The sequence below is a fragment of the Gordionus sp. m RMFG-2023 genome, chromosome 1 (genome assembly GCF_954871325.1).
Source record: "Gordionus sp. m RMFG-2023 chromosome 1, tfGorSpeb1-WG-v2, whole genome shotgun sequence".
Lineage (NCBI taxonomy): Eukaryota > Metazoa > Nematomorpha > Gordioida > Chordodea > Parachordodidae > Gordionus > Gordionus sp. m RMFG-2023.
In genome coordinates, this window is record NC_088775.1 from 78029697 (window position 1) to 78055299 (window position 25603).

Below are 25603 nucleotides of genomic sequence, written 5' to 3' on the forward strand. Positions count from 1 at the left end.
AGATATAATTTAATTAATATATTTCACATTATTATCCGATATTTATATTTTGAAATCACATGGTTATATCACCTTGTAGTCAGAATGTTACTTTTATGTAGATAAAGGATTAAATTCTAATTTCGTATATAAGAAAATATATATCTAGGATTATGAATTCCTGTCATGGGCGAAATTATAAAAAGATTTCGCTGAATTTTTAGTTGAAAATTGGGCAATCGTTATACCGAAAAAACGGCTTAAATTTAATCCAAAAAAATATGTTGAGAAACTAGATTAACCTTTAACGTTACACAAGGTTAGCATTAGCCTTATTTATTATCAAAATAAGTATTTTTGAACTTTTTTCAATTTTATTTTTAAATAGTTAATATTTTTAACCTAGTAATAAGTCGACCTCGCCGCCGTCGTTGTAAAATATATTATATTTAATAATTATCATTACTATATTTATTGAATAATAATATTAACTTCATAAAATATATCTCCTATCCCAACCAGTTCTCCTGTAGAGAGATTATTTAGTATGGCAAAGTATGTTTCTTGTGGGATAAAAAAGTTCTTTGCCAGATGAAAACTCTGAGGGACATCTTCTCTTAAGCACAAATACATAATATATTAATAAAATTATATTTAACTTAATAGTTTATTATAGAAATATTTATTTGACATTATAATATCTCAAATCGGAATAAAAGATTTAATTTACGACTTTAGAAAAATATATAATTTGGGTGGTACTATTTTATTTATTCGTCCATACTTAAGAAAAATTTTCAGACATAATTTTAAAAGTCTACGCATCATTTAAAATTTAATAGTTATCATATTTTTGAGAAAGCAGCTAATGAAGATATTTTTGGAAGAAAGGTTGTAGCTTATAGTGAGCTACTTTTTAAAAGTAACTTTAACAGCATTGATTAATAGATTAAGTTATTATATTTCAATGATCGATCTTCAGATTTAATATATAAATTGGCGGGCTTCTTTACAGTAAAGTCTTGCTTTGGCGAGTCTTAGTATGTGCTCGAAATATCAAGACACCAGCCCCATTTGACATATTATAACGAGGTTCTATTGTTATTTAATATTTAGTCTTAACCTAATATGATCAATTTGATTATTCGAGGAGAAATAAAAAATAAGAAAAACTACGATAAAGGAAATTAAACGTACGAAAAATCTATTTAAAATTTTGAAAAAAAAATCATTATTTTAATATTTATTTAAAAGAATAAAGCTTTCTTAAAAACTCTTAGGAGACACTAATATCCACAGCGCGATGTCGTCATATGATAGCTAGATAATATATATTTTTTTATTTTGGATTTAATTTATGAAAATTGTAATATTTGTGAAATATTTGTTACATAACAATAGAATATGATATATGTATGTATCATCAACGTAACAAATCATTTATGAAAAGGCTGCAAAAATATCGAAATATAAAAAAAGGGGGGTATGAAGAATCTAAGGAAGGGTATTAATCCTATTTGTTTTTTTAAAAAAAATTGAAGCATAGCATCACAATTTTTCGTAATACGCTCCGCTTTAAAAATTACGTCAACTCAAAATAGCATATTGTTTCATGCGGATTCAAATATTGAGCTAATTTTCATAATATTGATGGCGTTTATCTCGCGTATCACCGCTTATTTAACCATAAAAAAAATATAATATAATATATAAAATTTTGTATTTGCATTGTAATATACACGTGATATTTTATAATACAAACGATATTTGGGTGAGATTTGTGTGCGGTTTCTTTTGAATACTTTTTTTACAAATAATAATCGGTATAAAGAAATACTCATTTTTTATGTTTGATTTATATTAATATGTAAAAATAATGAGACAAGAATGTTATATTATTTTTAAGTAGGGAGCAAGGAACATGCTCTAGAAAAATATTAAAAAAATATTCAGGAATCTGAAGATATATAATAATAGTATATAAATAATAAGATAAGGAGTAGCGTTTGGAAGGGTAAAAATATCACAATATGATAATAAAAAAAAATTTTTTTGTATGAAATTCAAACTATTTAAAAATAAAAAAATTTTTTTTAATAAGCTTTTATGAATTGAAAATTAAATTTGTAAAAGAATTAGTTTTTTTAAAAAAACTATTTTTTTAAAAAAAGAATTTATAAATTATATATATATTTTTTTGGATAATTTACTAATTCGTGGATAATATACAAAATTTGGATGTATATAAATAATAAAGTGATGATATATAAAATCATATAATTTAAGTTAATATTATTGCATTGAAAACTTAGTTTATAGGCGATCAGGGCCTAATGGCAAATTCGTGTGTCATAAGTTATTAAGATTTCTTTAAAAACCATTTTTTCCCCCATAGTTTGCATTGTGTGTGGGAATTGTTATTTCTCCGACAATATAATATAGTTACCCGATAACATTTTTGCATGCATTCATATATCTTGTACAACATATATGAATGGTGGTTATGGTTGGCTAACATACATTTGTAAAGCGAATTAACTTGTAAAATAAAAATTTGTACTAAAAAAGCTAAAAAAAAATATCACAAAAAGATGGATAAACCGTTATTAAAATACATGATAAAGGTAAACAATATCTTCTCATAAGTTCCTAATATAATAACCCACGAAATAAAGCAAAGTATATATATATAAGTATATATATATAACGTACCTTTAATAATAATGCGATGTATGAATTTAAAATAATTTAGTCATATAAGTATAATATTTAATAAATCACGCGAAAAAAATATATTATCAACTTGCATTGGAAAAGGATATGTTTATATAAATATAATACAGAAAAATACATGGTGTAATAAGTAAAAAAAAAAGGTAGTTAAAATATGAAAAATAGTGAATAGCAACAATCCAATCCTTCAAATAGAGGAAAATTATTATAAGTTCTCCCACCAGTAACAAACTCTTTTATTGTATAAATTTTATATGCGCAATGCAATTAGGGGAGAGAGTTAGATGGAATAACGTCATCGGTAGGTATAATGATAGGAGAGGGTAAAGGAAGAGCTGGCGCTGCCACTTTGCATTTATGGATGCGAAGGTGGCTTTGTTCTGCGTAGGATTTTCCGCAACGCTCGCAGGTGAACGGCTTTTTGCCGGTGTGTAAATAGTAATGCCTTTTGAGATGATAACTGTCTCTAAACTCTTTGCCACATGCATCACACGGGTGGAGCTTTTTGACACGACATTTTTTGTGGGCTCCAGTTCCTTTACCACCATTATTGCTTTTGTTTTTCGTTACGACGGGTGATAAATGATCAAGAGCGGATTCGTTCGGTTGCTTATAATCGTTGTCGTTGTTATTAAAGCAATTTAGGTAGTTGTTGAAATTGTTGAGGGATAGACTATCGCTATGCTTGTCAACGTAGTTATAGGGATATTTGTAAGATAGGGGTTTGATGTTTGAGTCAAAATTAAGAGGGTAATGAAGGGTGGTACTTTTATATGTGGACTTTTTAACGACGAACGAATCGGCGTCTCCACTATATGCAGGAAGAGGAATCAAAGGATAGTGCGGGCATTTCAAATCTTGACCGCATGATACGGAAGGGGCGGTTTTGGTGGAGACGTTCGGATTTTCGAAATGATGGAAAGTGTTGAATTTGGGAAAGTAAGGAGAGCCTTTATCAAGTGTTACATCGTTTGGGTTATAGAATAGCGGGTGATAATTGGCGTAAAAGCTGGCATCCAAATTGAAAGGGTTGCTAATATTTAACTTGGTGGAGATATTTGCCTCTGACACTAATACTTCTTTAGTCGGGCCAGATGCGACCAAATTCGCCATATAGTAACGGTAAAAATCTTCAGCCCGAATCGCGTTCCTCTGCGTTTTCCCATTGCAATCCAACACATCCTGCACCTTGGTCGACACTGTATAGTTATTAGCAAAAATAGATTTATATTCCGGGGTTTGGACGGGTTTTGAAAACAAAGAACCATTGAAATTGCTGGCGTAAGCAGACAAGTTATAATTGTACCCGGAGCAAGAGCTGGAGAACGTAGGTTGAGTGAGCTTGAAATTATGATTACTACTATTAGTTTCGTCGGATCTTTGTCCGTTAACATCGCCCGCTAAAATGTTTTCCAGTAAGAAAGGTGTACAAATTACGGGGTTCCATTTGTAAGCGGCAATCGCTGGAGGTAGAGTCGTTTCGGCCTTAATGCTAAATTTATGTTTCATGTTAGTTTGAAGATTTGCTGAAGGCTCAAACTCGGTCTTGACACGTTTAACATCGTAAGCACTATCTCCGTTATGTTTTTTGTGGTCTCCAATGGGTGTCAAAGGGTACTCATTCATTTCCGCAGCAAATTCGGGGTCGTAGTCGCGATTATGGTCAATAGAATCGTTATAGTCATTGGAAACCATTGTGCTGTGGTAGTTGTTGAGGCGGTTGTGATGCCCTCCAGGCTTGATGCGACACGTGTGGTTAACGAAATGACTTCTCTCGGCGAACGACTTGAGACACACGACGCAGTTGTAAGGTTTTAGCCCCGTGTGGACGTACGAGTGCCGCTTCAGGTGGTAGCTTGTGTTGAAACGCTTTCCACAAGCCACACACAAGTGCTTCCCGTTGCAAGCGGTCTGCCGTCTATGAGAGTTGCTTAAATTGCAGTTAGGATTAGAACCGGAATTGGATAAGGAAAAATTGCGAGAATCGCTACGGTTCATCTTGAAATCAAAACCATTGCCGTTTACATAGTCATCATATTTGATTTGAAGAGACGTTCTTTCTTTAAAAGAGCTCGGCGGGTTAGCATCGTACTCGCCTTTGATATTGAATTTGTTGAGATCGCAAATTTTATCTAGTCCACGCTCCGGCAAGAAATTTTTGCGATCATCAATACCCGAATTTTCAGCGATAAAAAACTTTCTCTGAGCGGCCTCAGCATCTCGGTAAAACGAATAATAATCTAAAAGGCTTTTGTAATAGAAATATTCGGGATTGTTTAATATGCCAGAGTAATGTGATGCATCATGAGCTGAAGGAGATTTAAGGGTGGGATGTCCATTGTAGTATTCGTTTTGCTTTGAAGCAATCGCATATGAGTCTTGTGTGTGTGATGCTTTAGAATGCTGAAACTCGAGAAAACGTTCGTACAACTTTCTGTAGCTGGAATCTTTCCTATTCACTTCGGTATGCATTTCCATGGGAGATTGCTCATCATTTTCGCAAATTTCAAGCTTATTCCGATGATTCAAACTTTTAAGTTCTTGATTAAGTGCAAAGGGTGTCGAATTGTCCCTTGGAGAAAACATCATAAACATCATGAGACTTTTGGCGTCGATTGGGAAGAGAGAGGGGTCAGTATTTTGCGCTTTACAGCCATTCTTCAACGAGGCTGTTCCATTATACTCAGAGAAATTAGTTTGGATTTGTAAATTTTCTATCGAGCTTAAAGGAGAGATATCGGAGTTGTTGCTATTGGTGGAGGAGCCTTTAGGTAAGTTTTGATTATTGACTGATTGTGATAGATCTAGTGCCAAATCATTTTCTACAAAATCGTGGGCATGGCCGCTGTTTCCTTCAATAGAAGTGTCACTGGGTAGAAATATATTTGAAATAACAGAACAGGGAGGGGCCCGATGTATTATTCTAAAATTCTTCCTTTTATTCACTGAATTTGTAAGGATCCTCACACTTTTAACCTTTACAGGAGACTTTGACTTATTACTATCATTAGATTCTATCCTTAATACTTTGGGTGATAGTTGAATGGGTATTAAGACACGACAATCTTCTTCTTCCACGTCGCGAATAGATACACTATTGAGAACTTCCTTGAAACCGGTTTTGAGTTGATTCAAGGCTTTACTTGTGCGCAAAGGAGAAAGAGCGCACTTAGAGGGTGAATACTTGACGATTAATTTCAACAAATCTAAATCCATATCAGGGCTTTCAATTGAAGTCTTGAAAAAGTTGAAGGTTTCGAGGGTTCGTTTTTGAGGAGAATTGAGGATTACTCTGGTAATCATAGCTTCGGTCTCAACAGAATCCCATGATTCAGCGTTGTTGACTTGTTTTTCTTGAACACAATTATTTTGTGAAAAAGAGAAAATATAATAACAAAATCATCACATTTTATTACAATATTAGAAAAAAATCATATATCCAAGAGTTCATTATATTCCTAGAGTAATGTCGCCAACTCTCAAGATTAGGGCGAAATTTACTAAATCTTAATAGCTGATCGTTCGTAAAATATTTTAACGAGATCTTCCAATCAAGAGGATAATTTTTTTAAACAATTAATATTTTTAAAAAAATCATATATCAGTAAAAGATTAACTCGATCAGCTGTTAAATCGCGTTGTAAAACGTTTAAAATGAATAATGTAAAAATAAAAGTTAGACGCTCGAGGTACACTTTGCGCCATCCCTAGTGACGCCGCCATTGTATTCTGAGTTAAAACTTATTAAAAGTTGATATGTAAAAAAGCAGTGATATGATTAAGGCCTTATTTATAGTAAGCGCGATATCGCTCAAGCGATGCGTTATTCATCGGTAAAGAATAGAACAGCTGTAATACATTATATATTGTGCAAATTACGCATCGTTTGAGGGACATCGCGCTTACTATAAACGAGACCTAAGAAACAAAAAAAGGGAGAAAATATTCGATTAAAACTTACCTATGATACACCATGACATCAAATGCTTTTTGACCGTCCTTAATTTGTGAGACAAGAATTTGTGACAAATTCCGCATCTGTACAAGATAAACGAGTTCTTACGAGGCCAGCCTTTAAATATTTTATTTATTTTAAGGTAAGCGAATCCATTTTAATCTAAGTTATAATGTACATGGTTGGCAATATTTCGTGAAGGTCAACCAAAACTGGTTAAGACCCCCGTTTTTTAATTAGCTCAATGAATTTTGCGTTATATATAATTTCTATAAAATTTAGTAAAATGCTGAATTTTAAGACGGCATAATTTCCTAACTATTACTAAAAAAACAAAGAAATTCTAAAGGGAGAAAATCAAGCTTGCTAAATATTTAAAATGTTATTTTTTCTTCTAACATTGCCGGTAATTTATATATGTCTCACATTTTTTTAAAATATATAAAGATAACATATAAATTACTAAATCTTTGCTCACTCTCTCTTTCTCTCTCTTAATTGCTTGAAATAAATATATTAGGTTCATAAAAAAAATATATTTACAAGAACAAATTCATAGCCTGCCCATTAAAAATATTCGTAATCTGACTTTTCGAAAGATTCAATGAGACAAAAAAATTGCTATTTGTCACGGATGTGATACTTATAGTATCGGTTTTAAACCGGCCGTGGTCATTATTACCAAAAACAACTCTCCTCCTCATGGATTAGAACTGAACCCGATAAAGAAAACCCGGGTTTTTGAAGAAATCTGAACACGAATTGAACCTGAACCCCGTTTATAAAATTTCCAAAACCAACCTAGGAATTTTATTTGAACCAGGGTTCAAAATATTGTTTAAAATCATATATTAAGATATTTGTATAATTGTAAATATAAATATTAATAATTTAATTGAAATTTTATAATATTTTTTCCAATTAAGTGAAGTGTTAATAAATTTTAAACAACTTGATTCATTTACGCCATTTTTAAATTTATTTAATTTATTCTCATGGATTCCTATTGAAGTGTTAATAAATTTTAAACAATTAAATTCATTTATGCCATTTATTTTTAATTTTTAACTTATTCTCAAAGATTATTAATAAGAGGAAAATGAAAGTGAACAAGTCAAAGTAAAATATTTTATATTGGATATTGTTAATTTAAAGAATTCTCAAAATCTATAACTTAAAAATTGTTAAACAAAGATGTAGGGCAGTTTTTGTAAACTTTTGAATTTTTAACTATATTTTTCCTATAAATAAAATAAATTTTTTTATACCAAATTTAAGTCTAGTTTAATTAAGATTCAAATAGAATTTTTTTTATCAATTCAAAAATTCTTAAACCCGAGCTGAACCCGGAACCAACACCAGGTTCAAAAATATTTCCCTGAACCGAACTCACCTATTTTTTTCTTACCATAAACCGAACTGAACCGAACCCGGGCAAAAATTTTCCCGGGTTCGCATCCCTGCTCAAAAAAAATTGAGTTTCTTGGAAGACTGACTTTACAAACTGATTCATAAATTAATATCTATAAAGTGATAAGAAAGGAATGTTAACTTCCTTTATTCACGGCCATTTCTTTACTTTTATTATTAATTTTATTTTTATTAATTATAAGTCAGTAAAAAGAAAATATTAATTAACTATCTATGCTGCATTTTTTAATCAATAAAAAATATATTATTTTTTAATCAATAAAAAATATATTATTTTTTAATATTGTTGGTAATGGCTAATATTATCGGTGTGTCAGCTAAAAAGTGATTTTGGCGCATCTCTATTATAATAAAACTTCATAATAAATATATTCAATTATAATTCCTCGCGATCTGAACACTTTCCCAATTCATATTAACTTTAAATTATATAACTGACATATTCAATTTAGACAGATTATTGAAAATATCTTATAAATATGATTATGAAGTTGAGTTAAAACCTTTTGAAGCCAATTTTAAACTCCTCTGAGGCTCTTTCCACTTCCTCCTAAATCGGTCGCTGTAAAATTTGTCTATCGAATGTCTAGACTCGCACGACCCTGCTGCCCTAAGTTTACGACTTCCAAGAACCGGGTAATATCTATGGTTGAGATAATATCCATTTTTCGTAAGAGGGAGTGAAGATAGCTCACGACTGATAGGCTTATTTCTCGGTCCTATAATATTTCGACCCAAGAACGCCGGATAGTCGATTTCGGCTCGATCGCCGGAAGAATCCAAAGCTTTCGCGGGACATCTCCTATCAGTAAAAAATATGAAATAGCATTGAATGACAAATGGTGGTGATCAAATATTTTTTTAAAACATCCGCCGCCAATTACAGTATTGGTGCGAGGTCTAATTATGTATCTCATTTTTTTTTAAAAAAATATTAAAAAATGGATATGAATGCTATATGATGTGTATAATATATATCGATTTTTTAACAAGCAAAATTAGGAGCTCACTCCCTGGCTTCCCACAAAAAAATTTTCCCCAAAAATTATGAAAAATATATATACAGTAAAACCTGTCTAATTTAAGCACCGTTGGGACCAAAATTTTTGCCCAATATATCAAAGTATTTTCTAATACATAGTAGTTAATAGGAATTTGATTGGGACTCGGAATTTTTGTCAAATTGTGGAGTTGCCCAAATTATCAAGAACCCAAATTTTAATGTATAATAATACTGAAATATCTTTCGTTTTGTAAGATGCTTTTTTTAAAACCAACTACCAACTATCATGAGCTTAATATATTTAGAAGGAACATAAAGATAGATGAAAGCATAACTAATCATGAAAACTCCTTTAATTTCTTTTTTACAAACCTAACCTCAAAAAGCTGTTAACTTGAAATATCAATTATTAGGAAAAAATAAAAACAAATCATTTATCATGATTAAATTATACATGTCCCGATCAAGACACGTGACAAATAGTTTTCTCGCTTTGAATATTAAATAAGATGAACTTACTCCAAATTTAAGCTAAAGCATTACCTTTCTTTTTTTTTACTACCCTACTATTTTGCAGAAATCTAGAATTTTGAATTCCAACCCTAATAAAATGAGCATATCGAATAAAAGCCCTATATTATGATATCCATCCAAATATCCCTTTTACTCGAAATGTCTTTCTTCGAAGGTGGAATCCGCGTTTTCGGTCCGATCTTTGACGCCATCTTTGATGGGGAGAGAAACGAAACGGGATTTGTTGGGGGACGGTTTGTAATGAATTGTGTAGGCCTGGTCTTGCTCGTGATTAGATTGACAGTCTTCGGGTTCGGATTGACGGTCCTTATCTAACGAATCGCAACATTTCGCCGCAAGGGAATCCGTTAGGAACAGAAAATCGGTGTGGCGTGTAAAGTAATGACGAATTTCATTGTTAGACGCGTTGTTAGATGCGGATATTTTATTGGGACTCACGGAATTTAACATGAAAAGAAAGTAAACGAGCGTATCAAAAAGTAGGCTTCAAAAATAATGGCTACGCTATGGTTGCGTTTCGCGGTACGTTAAAAGAAAAGTCAAACGTCATATTTATCATTTATTTTAAAAAATTAAACTTTTAGTTATTTTTTCGATTCCCGAATTTAAAAAGGGAACGATAAAAATGAAAGACCCGATCACGTGTGAATTATAAATTGGGGAAAAAATGTTTCGCAAAAATTTTTTATTTTCATGATGGATACAAATTGAAAGTGTTTTTTTGGAGATATTAATAATTAATGATAAATAAATGTATTCATCTTTTTCTTTTTAATTTTTTTTTAAAAATTATAATGTCATATTGAAATCATGGCAGATAGAAAAGAAAAAATTAGATGGCTTTCTCTATCAATATTTAAATCCTACGGGTTCAACAAAATAAAAGTGAATGATTTATATAAATAAAATACAAGGGTCGTTATAATGGGGGGAAGGAACGGGCATGTACGTTGTTGCATTGCATTGTTTTTTTTAGGTTGTCAATTATTTTGCGTATAATTTTCAATAAAATATAAGTAATAAATAGTGTAGCATATAAAAGGTGCGAATCTTTTTTAAACGAAATATATTATATATAAAAAATACTGATAATTTAGGATATATAGGGGGGGGGGGAAATAATTTGCATTTTATTAAACATCACTATATAAAAATATTCTAGAAAATGCCAAAAAAAATTAAACAAATTATAGTTTATTTTTGAATATAATATAAGAAGGAATCACAATTGTGTATCAGAACGTTTTACAATACAAATACTATAAAAAATCAAACTATTTTAAAACGTTGCTATTTTATCACAAAATATCGATATAAGAAGGTGAGATTAATACTGTCATTTGGAAATTTCCAATACTGTTTTTTTAAATAGAGAGTTAGGAATTATTGGATGCTATCATTCATATCCTTCTCCTACTTCGAGTCGAGTATAAGTTATTATGTTTGCCTTATTAGAATCTATTAACAAAAAAAGAATGATTATAATAATTTATATTTAGTAATTTAATGAAATTAAGTGGGTTTCTCCAATTATTATTTAAATTTATGAATATGGAAAAGACATGTTCAGTGCAGAGCCCGACTTTAAATGATGCGAACCGTAAACTACAATACAAAACTGAAACATGGTCTGGACTTATTTTTATTTAAGTTCCGAGTTTGAAATAAAATCTTTAAAGTTTTTGCACATTAGAAAATCATAAAATTTTAGTTTTTTTAAAAAAAAAGAATTGGAATTTTATGTAAAATTAGACCAAAAATCCTATTTCATTTTCAAGATAATTTCCATATATGAAAAATTTCTAAAGATTTTTTTATTTTAAAGAGCATAAATTAAAATTATTGAGAAAAAAAGGATATAAAACCAAATTGTTTTATAAAAATTTAAATTCGCATTAAGAGAAGGGGCCTGATTTATAGCAAAAAACCATCCAAAATTATCTCTGCCTCCTTCTTCCCTCTTATCAAAATACCCAATATAATTTATAGTGAAAAAACGACTTAACCCCCCCTCTCTAATACGAAATACTTGAAGACGGCTATGTAAATGAGTACCCTCATTCATTTTTACATGCAGCATTTATATGTATCAAAATACTTTTAAAAATTTCTATTTACAAGAGGTTTTTCCCAAACCCGCTTTACGTAAACCAATATCTGAACATAATCTGTCAAAAAAATTTAGCGGATTTAAACTGACTTTTTTAATATTAAATTTGACATTATTGATTGTACCCGCTTTTTAATTTTCGGCAACTAATCTGGTAAAATCGAACTTTAGAAAAAAAAAACAAACATAATTAACCCTTTATTAACCCCCCCCCCACTTCTGCCCTTTCCGTTTCCATTTTTCTTAACCTCGTATTAACAAGATATAAAAAAAATATCAAGAATTTGAGAGTACATACTTTTATTTATTTTTTAATCGCTAAAGTCATTAGGAAATGGGGAAAAAAATATAAGCTGCATATAATATTTGTATTGCGAATACGATGGATATATTGACGTGTTGTTATACATTAAATATAACAATATTTTTTGTTTTTATTAAAAATTTCGAACCAAATCGCTATTATTCTTTTCGTCCCGGATCCCATGCTGAAAAAATGGGTAATGATATATCTAGCGTTGGTCGTTCATTAAAGCTATTCGCTAAATAACTACCAAATTTAATTAAAATGCAATAAGGCTAGTGTTGTTAAATGGCCTGATTAAGATTTTAGCTAAATATTATGCAAACCTAGTCTGCCATCTATAAAATCCCCAGTCTTACATAATTTTATTTTGGTTTAGATCTTAATCGAGCCGTTTTTAAAAGTCGAGCAATTCGGGTCATTTAACAACACTAAATAAGACCCACTTGTATTTTAATACATATTAGGAATCACATGATCGCCTCCAATATTCTTACTCCATAGAAAGGATTGGCTTCATAGAAAAACCTGATCCTTGCTGGATAATACCCAAAACTATATGATTAGTAATACACGCACTCACCGACTAGGTCAAAGTCGCTACTCGAAAACAACAATTCTTTGTATATAAGGATATTACCGCGCTATCTAATATTTTAATTTTAAAATCAATAACTCAACGCTATACCTCATTACCGGAAAAGAATAAGAGGGGAGGAGAAAGAAAAGTTCTTAGAAAATCGTCTTAGATTCTCTTTTTTTTCGCCGCGAATTCGATTCTTCAAAGATTATTAAAAAGATAAAGATAAAAAAAAATAATATGCGGTAATTAAAAAATCACGCCCTTCAAAAGTATAATAAGAAATAATATACACATTGGAAAAACCACAAAAAGGTTATAAAATATTCTTTTTATTATTATACCAGTTGTAGGATAAAATTGGAAGGGAGTGAAGAAGGAAGATGAAATCAAGCGATATCATAATTATTATTTTGCCATTTCCATTCCGATCCAATTTTTATAAACTAGATATATATTCTTTTTAAATTATAAAAACAATCAATTTTTTTTTATTATTATTAAATGTGAAAAATTCATAGATCAAACATAAAAAAGATATTATATACAACAAAAAACAAACGAAACGATGTGATCAATAATAATAAAAAAGGGAAGATTTGACTAAAATCAAAAAAAATAAATCAAAGGGATGAAATATCACAAATAAAAAAAAATTCTCTCTCTTCTACCTTTATTCATTTATATCAAAAGAGAAATTATTTATCTATTTTATTTTTATTTTTAAAAAAATAGAAAGGAGGAGGGATTGAATGTGGTCGAAAGATATATATTTTTCTCAAATTTTCACGTTTAATAACAACAATGACATTACTCTTCCTTTTTTAAAAAAAATTGTCATTATCCAATCCATCTAAACCTACCCCCCCTCCCGTCCCACCTTTCCTCAGAACTTATAAAAGTTTTGAAGATACTTTGATGAATAGATTGTGGGTGAAGATATATGAATTTACGAAACAACCCATTACACCCATTTTTATCTTTGAAATATAAGCTAACCTAATCCCATATCTCCTTGACCTTTAATCCAATCCCCTTTATCTAAGTTCGCGTGTCCAAGAGTATTGTGTTAGAAAAAAAAATTATCAAATAGCCGATTGGAACACTAGCTTATTGGGAATCAGACGAAATCTGTAACCTACAGATGCTACAAAAAATAACATTAACTTTTTTGTATATAAGGACAGATAACGACGCTATCGAATTTTTTTAAAAAACATTCTAAAAAACCATACGTACAAAGCTATGTATCATTACCCTGAAAATTATTTTGAGCATAATTATAATATCGAATTCAATTATAATAATTAGTATTAATATTATTTTATCATGAAACATTTATTTATTTTATATTAATATTGTTTATTTTTGAACATTTTCTTTCAAGGTATATAATTAGTTTTCTTTTAATATTTTAAGGATGACATTTTGATGTGGCTGAAAATAATAAATTATATTATTGGAGATAATACATATTCTTTTTAAAAAAACTAAAAAGAGACGTTTGATCAATCATTTAAGGTTTCAAACTAATAAAGGTCAACCAGATCGGTTTAAACTGCTCCAAAATCGAAAATATTTTTCAAAAAAGATTTCAGCTGCGAGACCCGTCAGGACCAATAATGGTAAATAAAATAACTAGATTCCATTTGGCCTTTAAATTCTTTCACCTTTTTTCGAAATTAAATAAGGTCAATATCTTATCCTTATAACTCCCCCCCCCCTTCATTACTACAATGTTTTATATTTTAAAAAAAAAAACTTTAGCATTATGCCCTATTTGTCATTTCCTATAGTATACTAAATAACTCTCCGAATAGAATGTGGTCTTTAGATTTAGAAAATCTTTTAAAATCATTTTTTCTTCCGTTTTTTTCTTAACTAACACTCATGGCATAGGTCGGTAACGGCTAATACTTTGATTCCTGTTCTAAATCGCGAAAATAAAAAACGCTAAAAATTAGAAATCTCGATTATATCTCCTGGAAAAGGTGTTTGATTTATATAAAAATTTCAAATTTGCCTTGAATTGTTTTCCACGCATAAGTAATGTTGTTAAACAGTTCGATTTTAAAAACGAATAACGCAATATTTTAGCCAAAAAATGTTACAGCGTGGAGATTTTGCTCATAGATGGCAGAAAGGCTTGGATATTCACAAAATCTCGAGGTTTACTTAATATTATTTTGGCCAAAATCTTAATTTAAAATTGGCTAAATCGAATGGTCTAACAATGGTATATATCAGCACAAATTTTTTAAAGGGTATCAATATTATTATTGGAAATGCGCCGATATCAAGGCTGCTATTTTTTTTAAATTATGACTGCCAGAAATCGCGAGAATTCACCAATTAAAAATTATAATTTTTTTGAACGAAGAACAAACCTCATAATTATAATGATGAATTAATTTTACTCTTATTTCTTATATCATATATTTTTTGTTATTTCAAAAAATTAATTTTATTAAATCTTTATATAAATTATTTTCTGCGAGATGGCGTATTCATACCAAAATTAATAAAAATAAATTATCGAATAATAAATAGAAAAAAATATAATATAATTCTGCCCTGATTTTTATATATAGATATTAAATATTTTTTTTACAATAAAAAAATTATATAAGCCCAGAAAAAAAACGGAGATGAGAATAGCTAGATGGATGTGTGAGATATTTATGAGAGAGAAAAAGAAGTAGGGAATTGCGGGAAAGGGTTTGAATAGATGCGATTGGAGTGGTGATGAGTAGAAATAAACTGAGGTGGTTTGGACATGTCGAGCGAAATATGAATGAAGGTGGGTAAAGAGATGTGCATTGATGAAAATAAGGTGATCAAGGCCATGGGGATGACCCAAGACGACCTGAATAACAATTGACGATGAGGGTAATGGATCTCACAAATAGCGTTGCTCAAGACAACAAAAAAATGGAATGCTTTTGGGTTGATAAAAAAATACACTGTATATAATTAACGATCTTCCACTAAATATCAATTCGAATTATATAATTTAAGTTCATGTTTCTCAATTTTAATTGACACGATAATAAATGGACATCTGTTGGCTGCACACACTTTCTAGAAATATTAAACGTGTGGGTGCATTTGGTTTTAAAGTTTTATGATATTTTTGACACAAGGTAAAATCAAACTTTGAACATCTCTATTTCTCATCATACCGCCTAGACTTAGGGTAAACTCCATACCTTTACTAATATAACGAGCAAATAAAAAAGGCCATGAAAAATGTGGAATTTAAAAAAAACAATTAAATTACTATCCCAAGCCATGATTTTGTATGAATAAATCTCTAGTTACATCTAATACTCTTGTCGGTCTGATTTAAATCTCTTCGGACTAAGTCGGGGGTGGGTTAAATGTTCTCTAGGCCATAGTTATACTAGGACCTCGGCAAAAATTTTATCTTATTTTCCTCAGTAACTTATTACATAAACATATTTTTTATTTTCCTCAAGGCGGTTATAAATTATACATGCTTCCTTAAATTTTTTTATAATATCGTAAATTTTTTTCTCACAACTCTCTCATTTAAAATTTAAAGGGGCGAGCCGATCGGTAGTTTGAAACCGGAACTTTCAAACCCACCTTTAATTTAAGATCCGCAACCAGAGCTCATTTTTTAAATTATAGGAATCAGAACCACCTTTTCAAATCGTTAAGAACCGGCACCCTTTTTGTTCCAGGTACCAAATTCTGATCTGGACAAACATCGTAAAATTTTTTATTTGACCGGACCAAAGGATGCTGTTTAAGTAACACGAATATTGTTGTTAAACGGCTCGATTTCGCCAATTTTAAATTAAGATTTCAGTCATAATAATACGCAAAGATTTGGTCAGTAGATGCCCAAATCTTTCTGCCATCTGTGAGCGAAATCTCCAGGCTTTCATATTAATCAAAACAAAAATTATCCATTTTTTCCCCTTAAAAATCTCCCATTTTTTCGGCGAATGATAAAAAGAAGAAAAATAATTTAAACCGCAAAAAAAACATATTACATATAATTATTTTTTATTTTGGATAATGTTAAAAAAAAAATTTTTATGTGAAAGCATATTAAAAAAAAATTGAAATATAAATAATATTTCTATTTTATTTATTTTTTAAAAAAAAGGTCATTTAAATAAAACACAAACCAAAATATCCACAAATAACACTCGCACCAAACTCAGCATTGCAAATACGATTTACAATTATAAAATACACAAAAAATATCGAAAGAAAAATACAAAAATTATTTCGAAAAAAATAGTGCGTTTTGGAAGGTTATATTTTTATAATTGTAAATTTTATTTTTTATAATGTTTGAGTAGTCAGTTTAGTATAAAATTATATAATTTTATAAAATTATAAATCGGAAAGGGGAGTTGTGAGGGAGGGGTATCAGGATGGGGTTGATTGGACTATTGACAATACTTATGAGGTTATTGCTAAAACAATTATTTATGAGTTTATGGTACAACCTACACAATTAAAGAATGCTAAAAACTATTTTTTTATAAACATACAAACAGTGGCATGACTAGAGGATGCTCTGGGGGCTCGAGCCCCAGCAAAATTTTGAAACAAAAAAATGGAAATATATATTGATTATTAAAGAATTTATGATTTTTGGAACAAATCGAAAAGTGTAGTAACGCCTCTGCATGCATAACGTATTAGTCCAAGGAGAAGGCGGGATTTTATAACCTTTTAAGTTGTAATATTTTTATAATCATTGGATATCTTTTTCCCTCCCAAATTTTACAGATTTAAATGTAAGTAAATTTAGAAATAAATTTGGGTATTTTATAATTTAGTGATCATCCTTAGCTTATAAGCGATCAGGTCTATGAATTAGTATACCCTGGCCCTTTGTGCGCTTGATTGGTTAAAAATAAATTATGATTCGAGACTACTGAAGGTGAAATCAATGCATGCATCCAGGCCAACGAAAAACTACTGGACCAGATATTAGGTATATTTTAAAAAATCACATTATTAATCATGCATTCTTCGCTTCTCGTATTTTTGCTTTCCCTTTAAAGGATCACTCTTAAAAAAACTGGGCCGCTCCATCCGGGGGAAATTTTAAAAGCCAGACAGGATCTGGAAAAGGATTTTACTAGTTTTCCCTTTTTTAAAAGTAAAAATATGAGTTTGAGTGAGGATCTAATCAGATATCTGCATGGCCCAGCCCAAATATGATTCTAGCTGAGCAACGTGTGCGGATCAGGTCGAGCTTAAAGATTCTCGAGCGGGTTTAGGTGGAGATATACTTCAATCTAAAAGGTTTTGAGTTTTAGATAAGGCGAATGGGTGGCTGCTTCTTTATATTTCTATTTATAAATAAAATAAGACTATAATGGGAAAAAAAATAATTTCTTCTATTATATTTTTATTAATACTATATAAAATATAAATCTAATAATTACAACACAAATGGAAGAAAGTAAAACCAAATTTCCTTTAAAAATTTTTTTTTAAATTATAGGGAAATATAAAGGAGAAAAAAAATGGTCTTAAAAATCGATATTTGGAGGGAAGAAAAGAGTTTTGTGTGTGTGCTGCTGTGGTGTGTGATTAACGGTCTTAAAAATAATATTATATTTTTGTATATCACGAGAAAAATATGAAAAAAAATTAATATTAATCCTCGGATGGTTATTTTATTATTGTTTTTTTAAAAAAAATATTGGCAAGGTCAAATAAAACCTAAAAACCCCTTTTCGAATATTCGAGAAATCAATAAAAATTTTTGCACGCATAAATCGTTCCTGGGCAGGTGGTCATTTTAAAGGCTAAATTTGGGCCAATAAAATAGCGATTCATATCATCACTTGATATACAGGGAAGATTCTAATTTCGATTAAATACCAGACACCTGTAGAGGTCGAAATATCCGTCCTGGTCCCGGCTCAGATCTTGATTTTAAATTTCCAAGCTCGGCCCGAGATTTAATTAAAATTTGGTTTGGCCTGGATTTTCCTTTTAAATACTTTTCCCGGCCCGGAATTTTGAAAATTTCATTATTTTGAATAGTTTTTTGACTGTATTATGCAAATTGTTTCACAAAGGGAAAATTGAAAATATGAGTAGTAAATGAATCTTAAAACACCCCATTAGATTTTTCAATTGATATAATTTAAACTTATTTTTCAAAAATATGCCCGGTCCGGATTTCAATTTTTTTAGTCGGACCAGGATTTAATTCCTAATTTTGATTTTTTTAGCCCGACCTGGATTTAAAAATCACACCATTTTTGGCCCGCTATGGTCCTGATTCTAGGCCTGCAGATTTGTAATAAATATTAATCTCATATGACAAATAATGTAGGTGCCATAGAGGTATTATAAGGACCAAAAAAAGAGGAATCATTTAATAATTACGTAATAAATTTTTTATTATTATTTATTTTAAATATAATATTAAGAGACGAAGATATTATATAAGTATTTAATATATTTTAAAAGGTAATTTTATGGAAATGGTGTGTGTGTGTATGTATATATATTGTAAATGTATGAATATTTTAAATGGTACAAATACAGGTCAACCGTATCGCGTCATGGTGGATATGGTAGGGAGGGGGACAAGGGGGGAATTGGGGCAAATTAAGTATAATATTAGTTTCGTTATTAAAAAGAGGTTTTTAAAAAAAATGATTGAGCACCGAGTAAAATAAAGGAAGGAATATAATATATTATTGGATAGAAATTAGATGCAAATCAGCCCGAAACCCGGCCATCAAGTATTTTTAAAAAGTCCGGCCAGGACTCAAACTTAAAAAACTCGAAATAAAAAATTTTTTTTAAAATTTGTCTGGTATTAGTACAAAGCAATTAATGAATTTTTTTATTTTATTTAACATTATAATATATATGCGTTTAATTTATATTTTTTTAATCAAATTTCGCGCCAAGCTAGGGACAAAAAAATGGAATTTCCAGGGCTGTACTTGGAATTACGTAAGATTATAGGGGTTTTTTTCTTTCTCTTAATTCTTATTTTGTCTTATTAAAGAAACATATTGATGTGATACAATGAATCGTACTAAAACATTTTCTGCTTAAATCTATTTCCAAGTTAATAAGAACCCCCCACCCTTATCATAATTTAGAAATAGTAAGAAAATATTTTAATTTTAAAAAATAATTATATTATTATCAACTTGTAATTTTAAAGTTCGTAGTAAAAGGGGATGGGGACTAAGCAGGATAAAATAATGATTCATTTTAGAAATTATTATCCTGTATTCACAGTTAGCACAAATTCGGGGCAAAGTATACAAAATACGCGTAGTTTTTGTGTATTTCGCCGGTAATTCGCTCTAACTGTGAATGCAGGGTTACAAGTAATTAGATATGAAATAGCGCTTACCCAACAAAATATCTTTGAATAATGGTTCCAGAGAATTTCATAACTATTATCAAATTTATTATTGGGAAGAGCAAAAAAAATCATGTATTAATTCACAAGAGGAAAATAAAATATGGGTTCATGAACAAAATGGTCCAAATATGAAAAAAATAAATAAAACAAATAGATATTTTTTTAATGCAATAAATTAGATCAAGTTTGATTCGATCCAATCTAATTTAACCTATTCACAGTTAGCGCGAATTAGTTGAAGTATATAATATGCGCAAATTCGCGCCGAAGTATATAAAATATGCTGTTTTTTATACTTCGCCGCGAATTCGCGCTAACTGATTCAGGGTTAGGGCGAACCGGAATAGGACAAATACGTTTTTATGTACTATATGGGAATCATTTTTAAACATAAGATTCAAATTTACTTTATGGAATAATATTGACTTGAAAAAATATATCCATGGAAATTAGAAGTGAAAATGATTACTAGTATCAAGATATAAAATACTTTTATAAAAAGTATCCATATATATATCTAGATTAACAACTCTAGCACGATTTATAAATTTAATATTACATAAAAGAAATCATACCGCGTATTACTTTAAAATTCATCGGCGTTTTTTTTTAAATTTATTTTCTTCCAAATTTTATTTAATGTATTATTCTTTTTACAAAAATAAATAAAACCAAAAAAACACCAAAATTGTTTATGAAAAATTTGTGTATAAATTTTTTTTCCCCTTCAAGGTCACCTAAAAAGCTCAATTTTTAAATTTATTTTTATATATTGTTTGTGTGTTGTTTTTTGTTATCATATTGTTAACGCGAAAAGAGAGCAGAAAATTTTTTTTTTGGTATTTTTAAAAATAAAATCCACTCCACATTTTTATGCTGTTAATTTTTGAGATTTATAGTGGGAAACCTCGGTAATGTGATCATTCGAGGCCACTCACTTTTTTGATCAATATACATTTTTTTAACAAGAGCAGGACCGAGCTAAAGGAGGGATGAGATAAGGTAGAGGTCTAGGTAACCATCTTAGGAAGGTATAAATATAATATCGAGAAATGTAATGCGATTATAATGGAGAAGGAGGGACAGCGACAATTTAAAATACAATATTTTTGTTGAGAATTTTGAATATATTCGAACTTCATAGAATGATTGACGGAAACGCAACGGGATTAATTATATAGATAAGAATAGGCCTGTGCGTTATTTTAGTAATTAATAATTATTTATCGTATCTTACCTACTAAATGGTCTTAAAAACTACCATTTAATCTCTTAGAAGTCCTTCCTTTTAAAAGTCAGTAAAGGCAATTTTTTTTAAACAATTATAACGGGTCGGCGCAAATAATTTAAAGGGCGTCGAACCGGATAATTCGTAAAAAACATAAACGGGCCAAGGTCTCGCTAACCTCTTATTTTTCGTAAAAGTTTTAGGGCCAATCTGGGTATATTTTGTTGATTAATAACTATTCGAAAATTATTAACAAACAATATATATATAAATATATATATATATGTATTTTAAGAGCTGCTTATCTAAAATCCTAAATCTATAAATAAAAATTAATATGATTAAATTAAAAATAAACACAATTGATTTATAAAACGGTTGTTGTAGAAATAAATAGCCATGGAGTAGAGATAGAGCCTTAATGGACATTTGAGAAAAAATATATACATTTTAAAAATGTGCTTGCCAGATAGATCGTCTAAAATATAAAACTGGACCAGGTCTGACTTTCGGTAAAATTTTGAAGGGCCCGGCTAGAAATTGGTAAATTATTGGGCATTCGTAGATTTCTACGAGTGGTAAATCGTCAAAGGTGGGGCAGAATTCATGCAAAGTGGAAACCCGCCTTTCTTACACAGTAAGTTAAATTTCGTAAAAAGACGTAAGACGTGGACAAAATCTAAACTTCAATATTTGTGGGATAGAGACATTGTGATACATTTTATAATCTAATTTCTATTGTATGGAGGAAAAATTTTTTAAAATATTATATTCTAAAAAATTTGTTTACTTTTAAGCATTTTTTTTTAAACAAAAATTTTAATTATTTTTTTTCTGTTCTTAAAAAAAAATTATTACACCACCGCATAGAATACATTTTATTGGCGTATGCGTGCAAAAAAACATATTTCTTTTAAAAAAATGATAAAAATAAGTAATAAAAAAAATATTTTTGTGAAATTAAAATATTAAAAAAATTTTAAAGAAATGTCGCCAATAAAAGCCATATCCAAAAAAATTTTATGCAAAGAAAAAGACAAATTTCCGTTATTTTTTAAAATTTTGTTTGTAACAAATATTGAGTAAAATACCTTTAAAATCCAAGAGGTAATTAAGCAAATTTATTAAACAACGACCAAAATTTTATTTTAATATATAACGGAATTATGCTGTCGCTTCCGATATTCTATATATATATCATACCACAAAGCACGGAACCATCTGATTGGCTTCAGAAAAAAAATTTGGTCACTGGATTTAAACCCAGGTAGAAATTTGTATAGTGATTTCTCAATCAACGTCTATAGCAACTGAGCCACAGGAAAATATTATAATAAAACAGAATTATAAAATAAAAAATCAATAACGTACAACGCTAAACATCATTACCCTAAATTTAGCGGTCATTTTGTAAAAAAAACAGATTGGCATTAATAACGAAAGAGTTTTTGTATAAAAATACAATAAATAATAACATATTATGTCATAGTGATTTCTGTGGTTTTTTCCAAATATTTTAATATATAAAAATAAATTCGCGTGTTTATATAAAAAAATAATTTTTGGTTTTTTTATTTATTATTATTCGGCCAAAATAAAGTCAAAATTGGTTAAACCAAATTATTTGGCAAATTATAATATAACTCTTATATGGTAAAAAAATATTAGATTACAGTGAAACTTTCCTAAGATGAAAACACTCAACGGTGATGATCAGTTTAATATATATGTTAGCGTCAATGTGTTATTTTTTCAACTTTAAATCATTTTTTGAGCGCGATTTATTTAAATCGGATTTTACCGAAAATGTATTCCAGCAAAGAAAAACTCATATAAATTAATAAAATTATAACATTTTTTTAGTAATCAAACAAAAGGCGTATATTTATTATATTATAAAATGAATAATAAAAATAATTTTGTAAAAAAATATATTATTTGGCCAGGCAATTTTTAATTACTCGTTTATTTTTCCGAGGGATGGTCTAAATTTTTTTTCTATCAGAGAGTTTCTTAAAATTTTAAAATATGATACAATTTTAATCCAGTGTTAAAAGTTTTTTTTTAATTAAGTTAAAGTAATCACATCTTTAAAAAGGTAGCTAGTTACAGTGCTAAATAAATCTTTAAAAAAGTAACTAATTATAGTTACTAATCACATCTTTAAAAATATAACTAGTTGCCGTTACAAATTACATCCTTAAAAAGGTAACTAGTTCAGTTACTAATTACATCATTAAAAATTCTAGTTAGTTACTAGCTACATTATTTCAAAAGTAGTTAGTGTTATTTTGCAAGTTTATTTATCCATCATTTAATAAAAAAATTTTATTATATATAAAATTTTTCAAATTTTAATAGGAAATTAAATGAAAACACAATTAAAATAAAGAAAATATTTGCACTGAAAAAAATAAACCACAATATCAATATATTAGCATCGAAAAAATATATATTCATAAAAATTTGCGCTTAATAAACTTCAATTTGACTTTATCAATAAACTATTTTCCAAATTTGTGTCTAAAGATGGACTAGTTTTTCTATAAAAATAAGTTTCCCTAGACTAAACCTTCTACAGGAGTGTTCGCAGTGGCGACATTATGAGTTGTGGGAGCGCGCAAGTGCTCGAGGCTCCTGAAAAATTTGAAGAGCATCCTGTAAATTATAATTTTTTTTAACAAGCTTTGTGAAAATGTTAGCAAAAAAAGGGTCATTTTGAGAATAAAATTTCTATAATTTTATGATATAATTGGCTATATCTAGTGTTGTTTACTTGTCTCTATGATCGGCGCTTCTCGGCCGAGATTTTCTAAGGGGGTTTAGTAATTATAGGCCTGCAGGTGTTTTATATGTAAACTTGTGAGGCAGTATATTGTTTATATTTATTTTTTGGATATCTCTGCATTTTCTATGATGAATAAAGATAAGACTGCTGTAACGGTGCATGGAATTGTCAGTTAGAAGGTCTATTAGCTCGAGAGTTGGTAAAATATTAACTCATTAAAGGCTGTTAATAATATATTCTTAATAATGGATTTGAAATGTTGTCCTAAAAACTTGGAATGCAAAGATGGGATAATGTAAATTGATTGGTTACACCCAATTAAAGTATTTTGAAGGCTCAGCCATTCCATCATACGCGGAATGAGATGGATACACACAATTGTTAGTCAGAATTGGAATTTAGAATAGCTTGGAACCATTTGTAGCCAGTTGAAATCAAGTACATTATCATTATAACGCTTCTGAAAAGAACCAGAAATTTAAACCGTTAACTAGGGGAAGCATTGAACAGCTGAGGTTTATAATCTGTCATTTATTATTTATATTGTTTTACAAAAGAAAATATTATGTTGTGCCCTCGGTCGCCAAGATTAGACAATTTTTTCACCAAATTTTGCTTATTATGCGTTTAAAAGTGAATCATAAATTTTAAAAAGGCATTAATAAAAAGCTTAGCTTTCCACTATTTATCACAACTTATATATATTATTTAGCTGCTCATTCGCGAATTCCATTTCAATTTTTTAAGTCAAGGGTAAATAGGGGTTTTAATGAGAGGTTAAATTCATTTTCGATCCGAGCCGCCAAAAGTGTACGGGAAGGACTTGGAAGAACATGCATTCATTTGGAATTGGTAGAGCCATTATTTTGATCAGGTTCAAAACTTTTAAAAAAAGTAGAACCCAATTGGGTGGAAAAAATTCACAATTTTATTAGGGTCAAGCCGAACCCCCTGAAAAAATAGGAATGCTTCCGGGTTCTAAAATATAAAAATATATAATCTAATATTTTAAAACAAAAATTGGTTAATTATTGGGACGACGAGTATGGTGAAGCAGCCAATAGAATTGAATCCTCGGCTAAGTATAAACTCCAAAGACTTACTCCGACTTAATTTAAGGTTTTCGGCAATATTTTTGTTGGTATCCAAATTCCAAAATCAATAAGTTCTTTGAAAATAGGCACTAGGCAGCGTTTAATAGAATTTTTTTGGTTATTATAATGGAAAAACTTATTTTTGTAAAAAAAAACATTCCTTTAATGGTTTTCTTATAAATATTTATTATATTAAAATTAATATAAGTAATAATAAATAAAATATAAATAACAATAAAAATATATTATATATATTTGAAAAGTACAATAAGAGAAAGAAAGAGGAAAAAAATATTCAGGTTATAGACCCATTTAATAAAAAAAAAATAAGCATAAACCTCCGAAAAGTGACCATAGAAAGAAATTTAATTTTAAAAGCACTCTGTAATAAGTAGTGTTAAATGGCTCGATTTTGCTGATTTATTAAGATTTTAGCCAAAAAATAATATTAAGTAAACCTCGAGATTT

At 29.3% G+C, this 25603-nt stretch overlaps 1 protein-coding gene across 2 annotated transcripts in view; it reads right to left on the minus strand.

Annotated features, from left to right (window-relative positions):
- Positions 1-2167: 2167 nt before the first annotated feature.
- Positions 2168-25603, minus strand: part of LOC135931602 (uncharacterized) — a 37444-nt gene continuing 14008 nt past the window's right edge. For both annotated transcript variants that reach the window (XM_065468838.1, XM_065468837.1), the window contains exons 2-5: positions 9769-11093; positions 8602-8900; positions 6674-6784; positions 2168-6065 (exon numbers count right to left, since the gene is read on the minus strand). In XM_065468838.1, coding sequence (XP_065324910.1) covers positions 2980-6065; positions 6674-6784; positions 8602-8900; positions 9769-10085 — 3813 coding nt within the window. In that variant the 5' untranslated portion in view covers positions 10086-11093 and the 3' untranslated portion in view covers positions 2168-2979. The remainder of the gene's footprint in view (positions 6066-6673; positions 6785-8601; positions 8901-9768; positions 11094-25603) is intronic.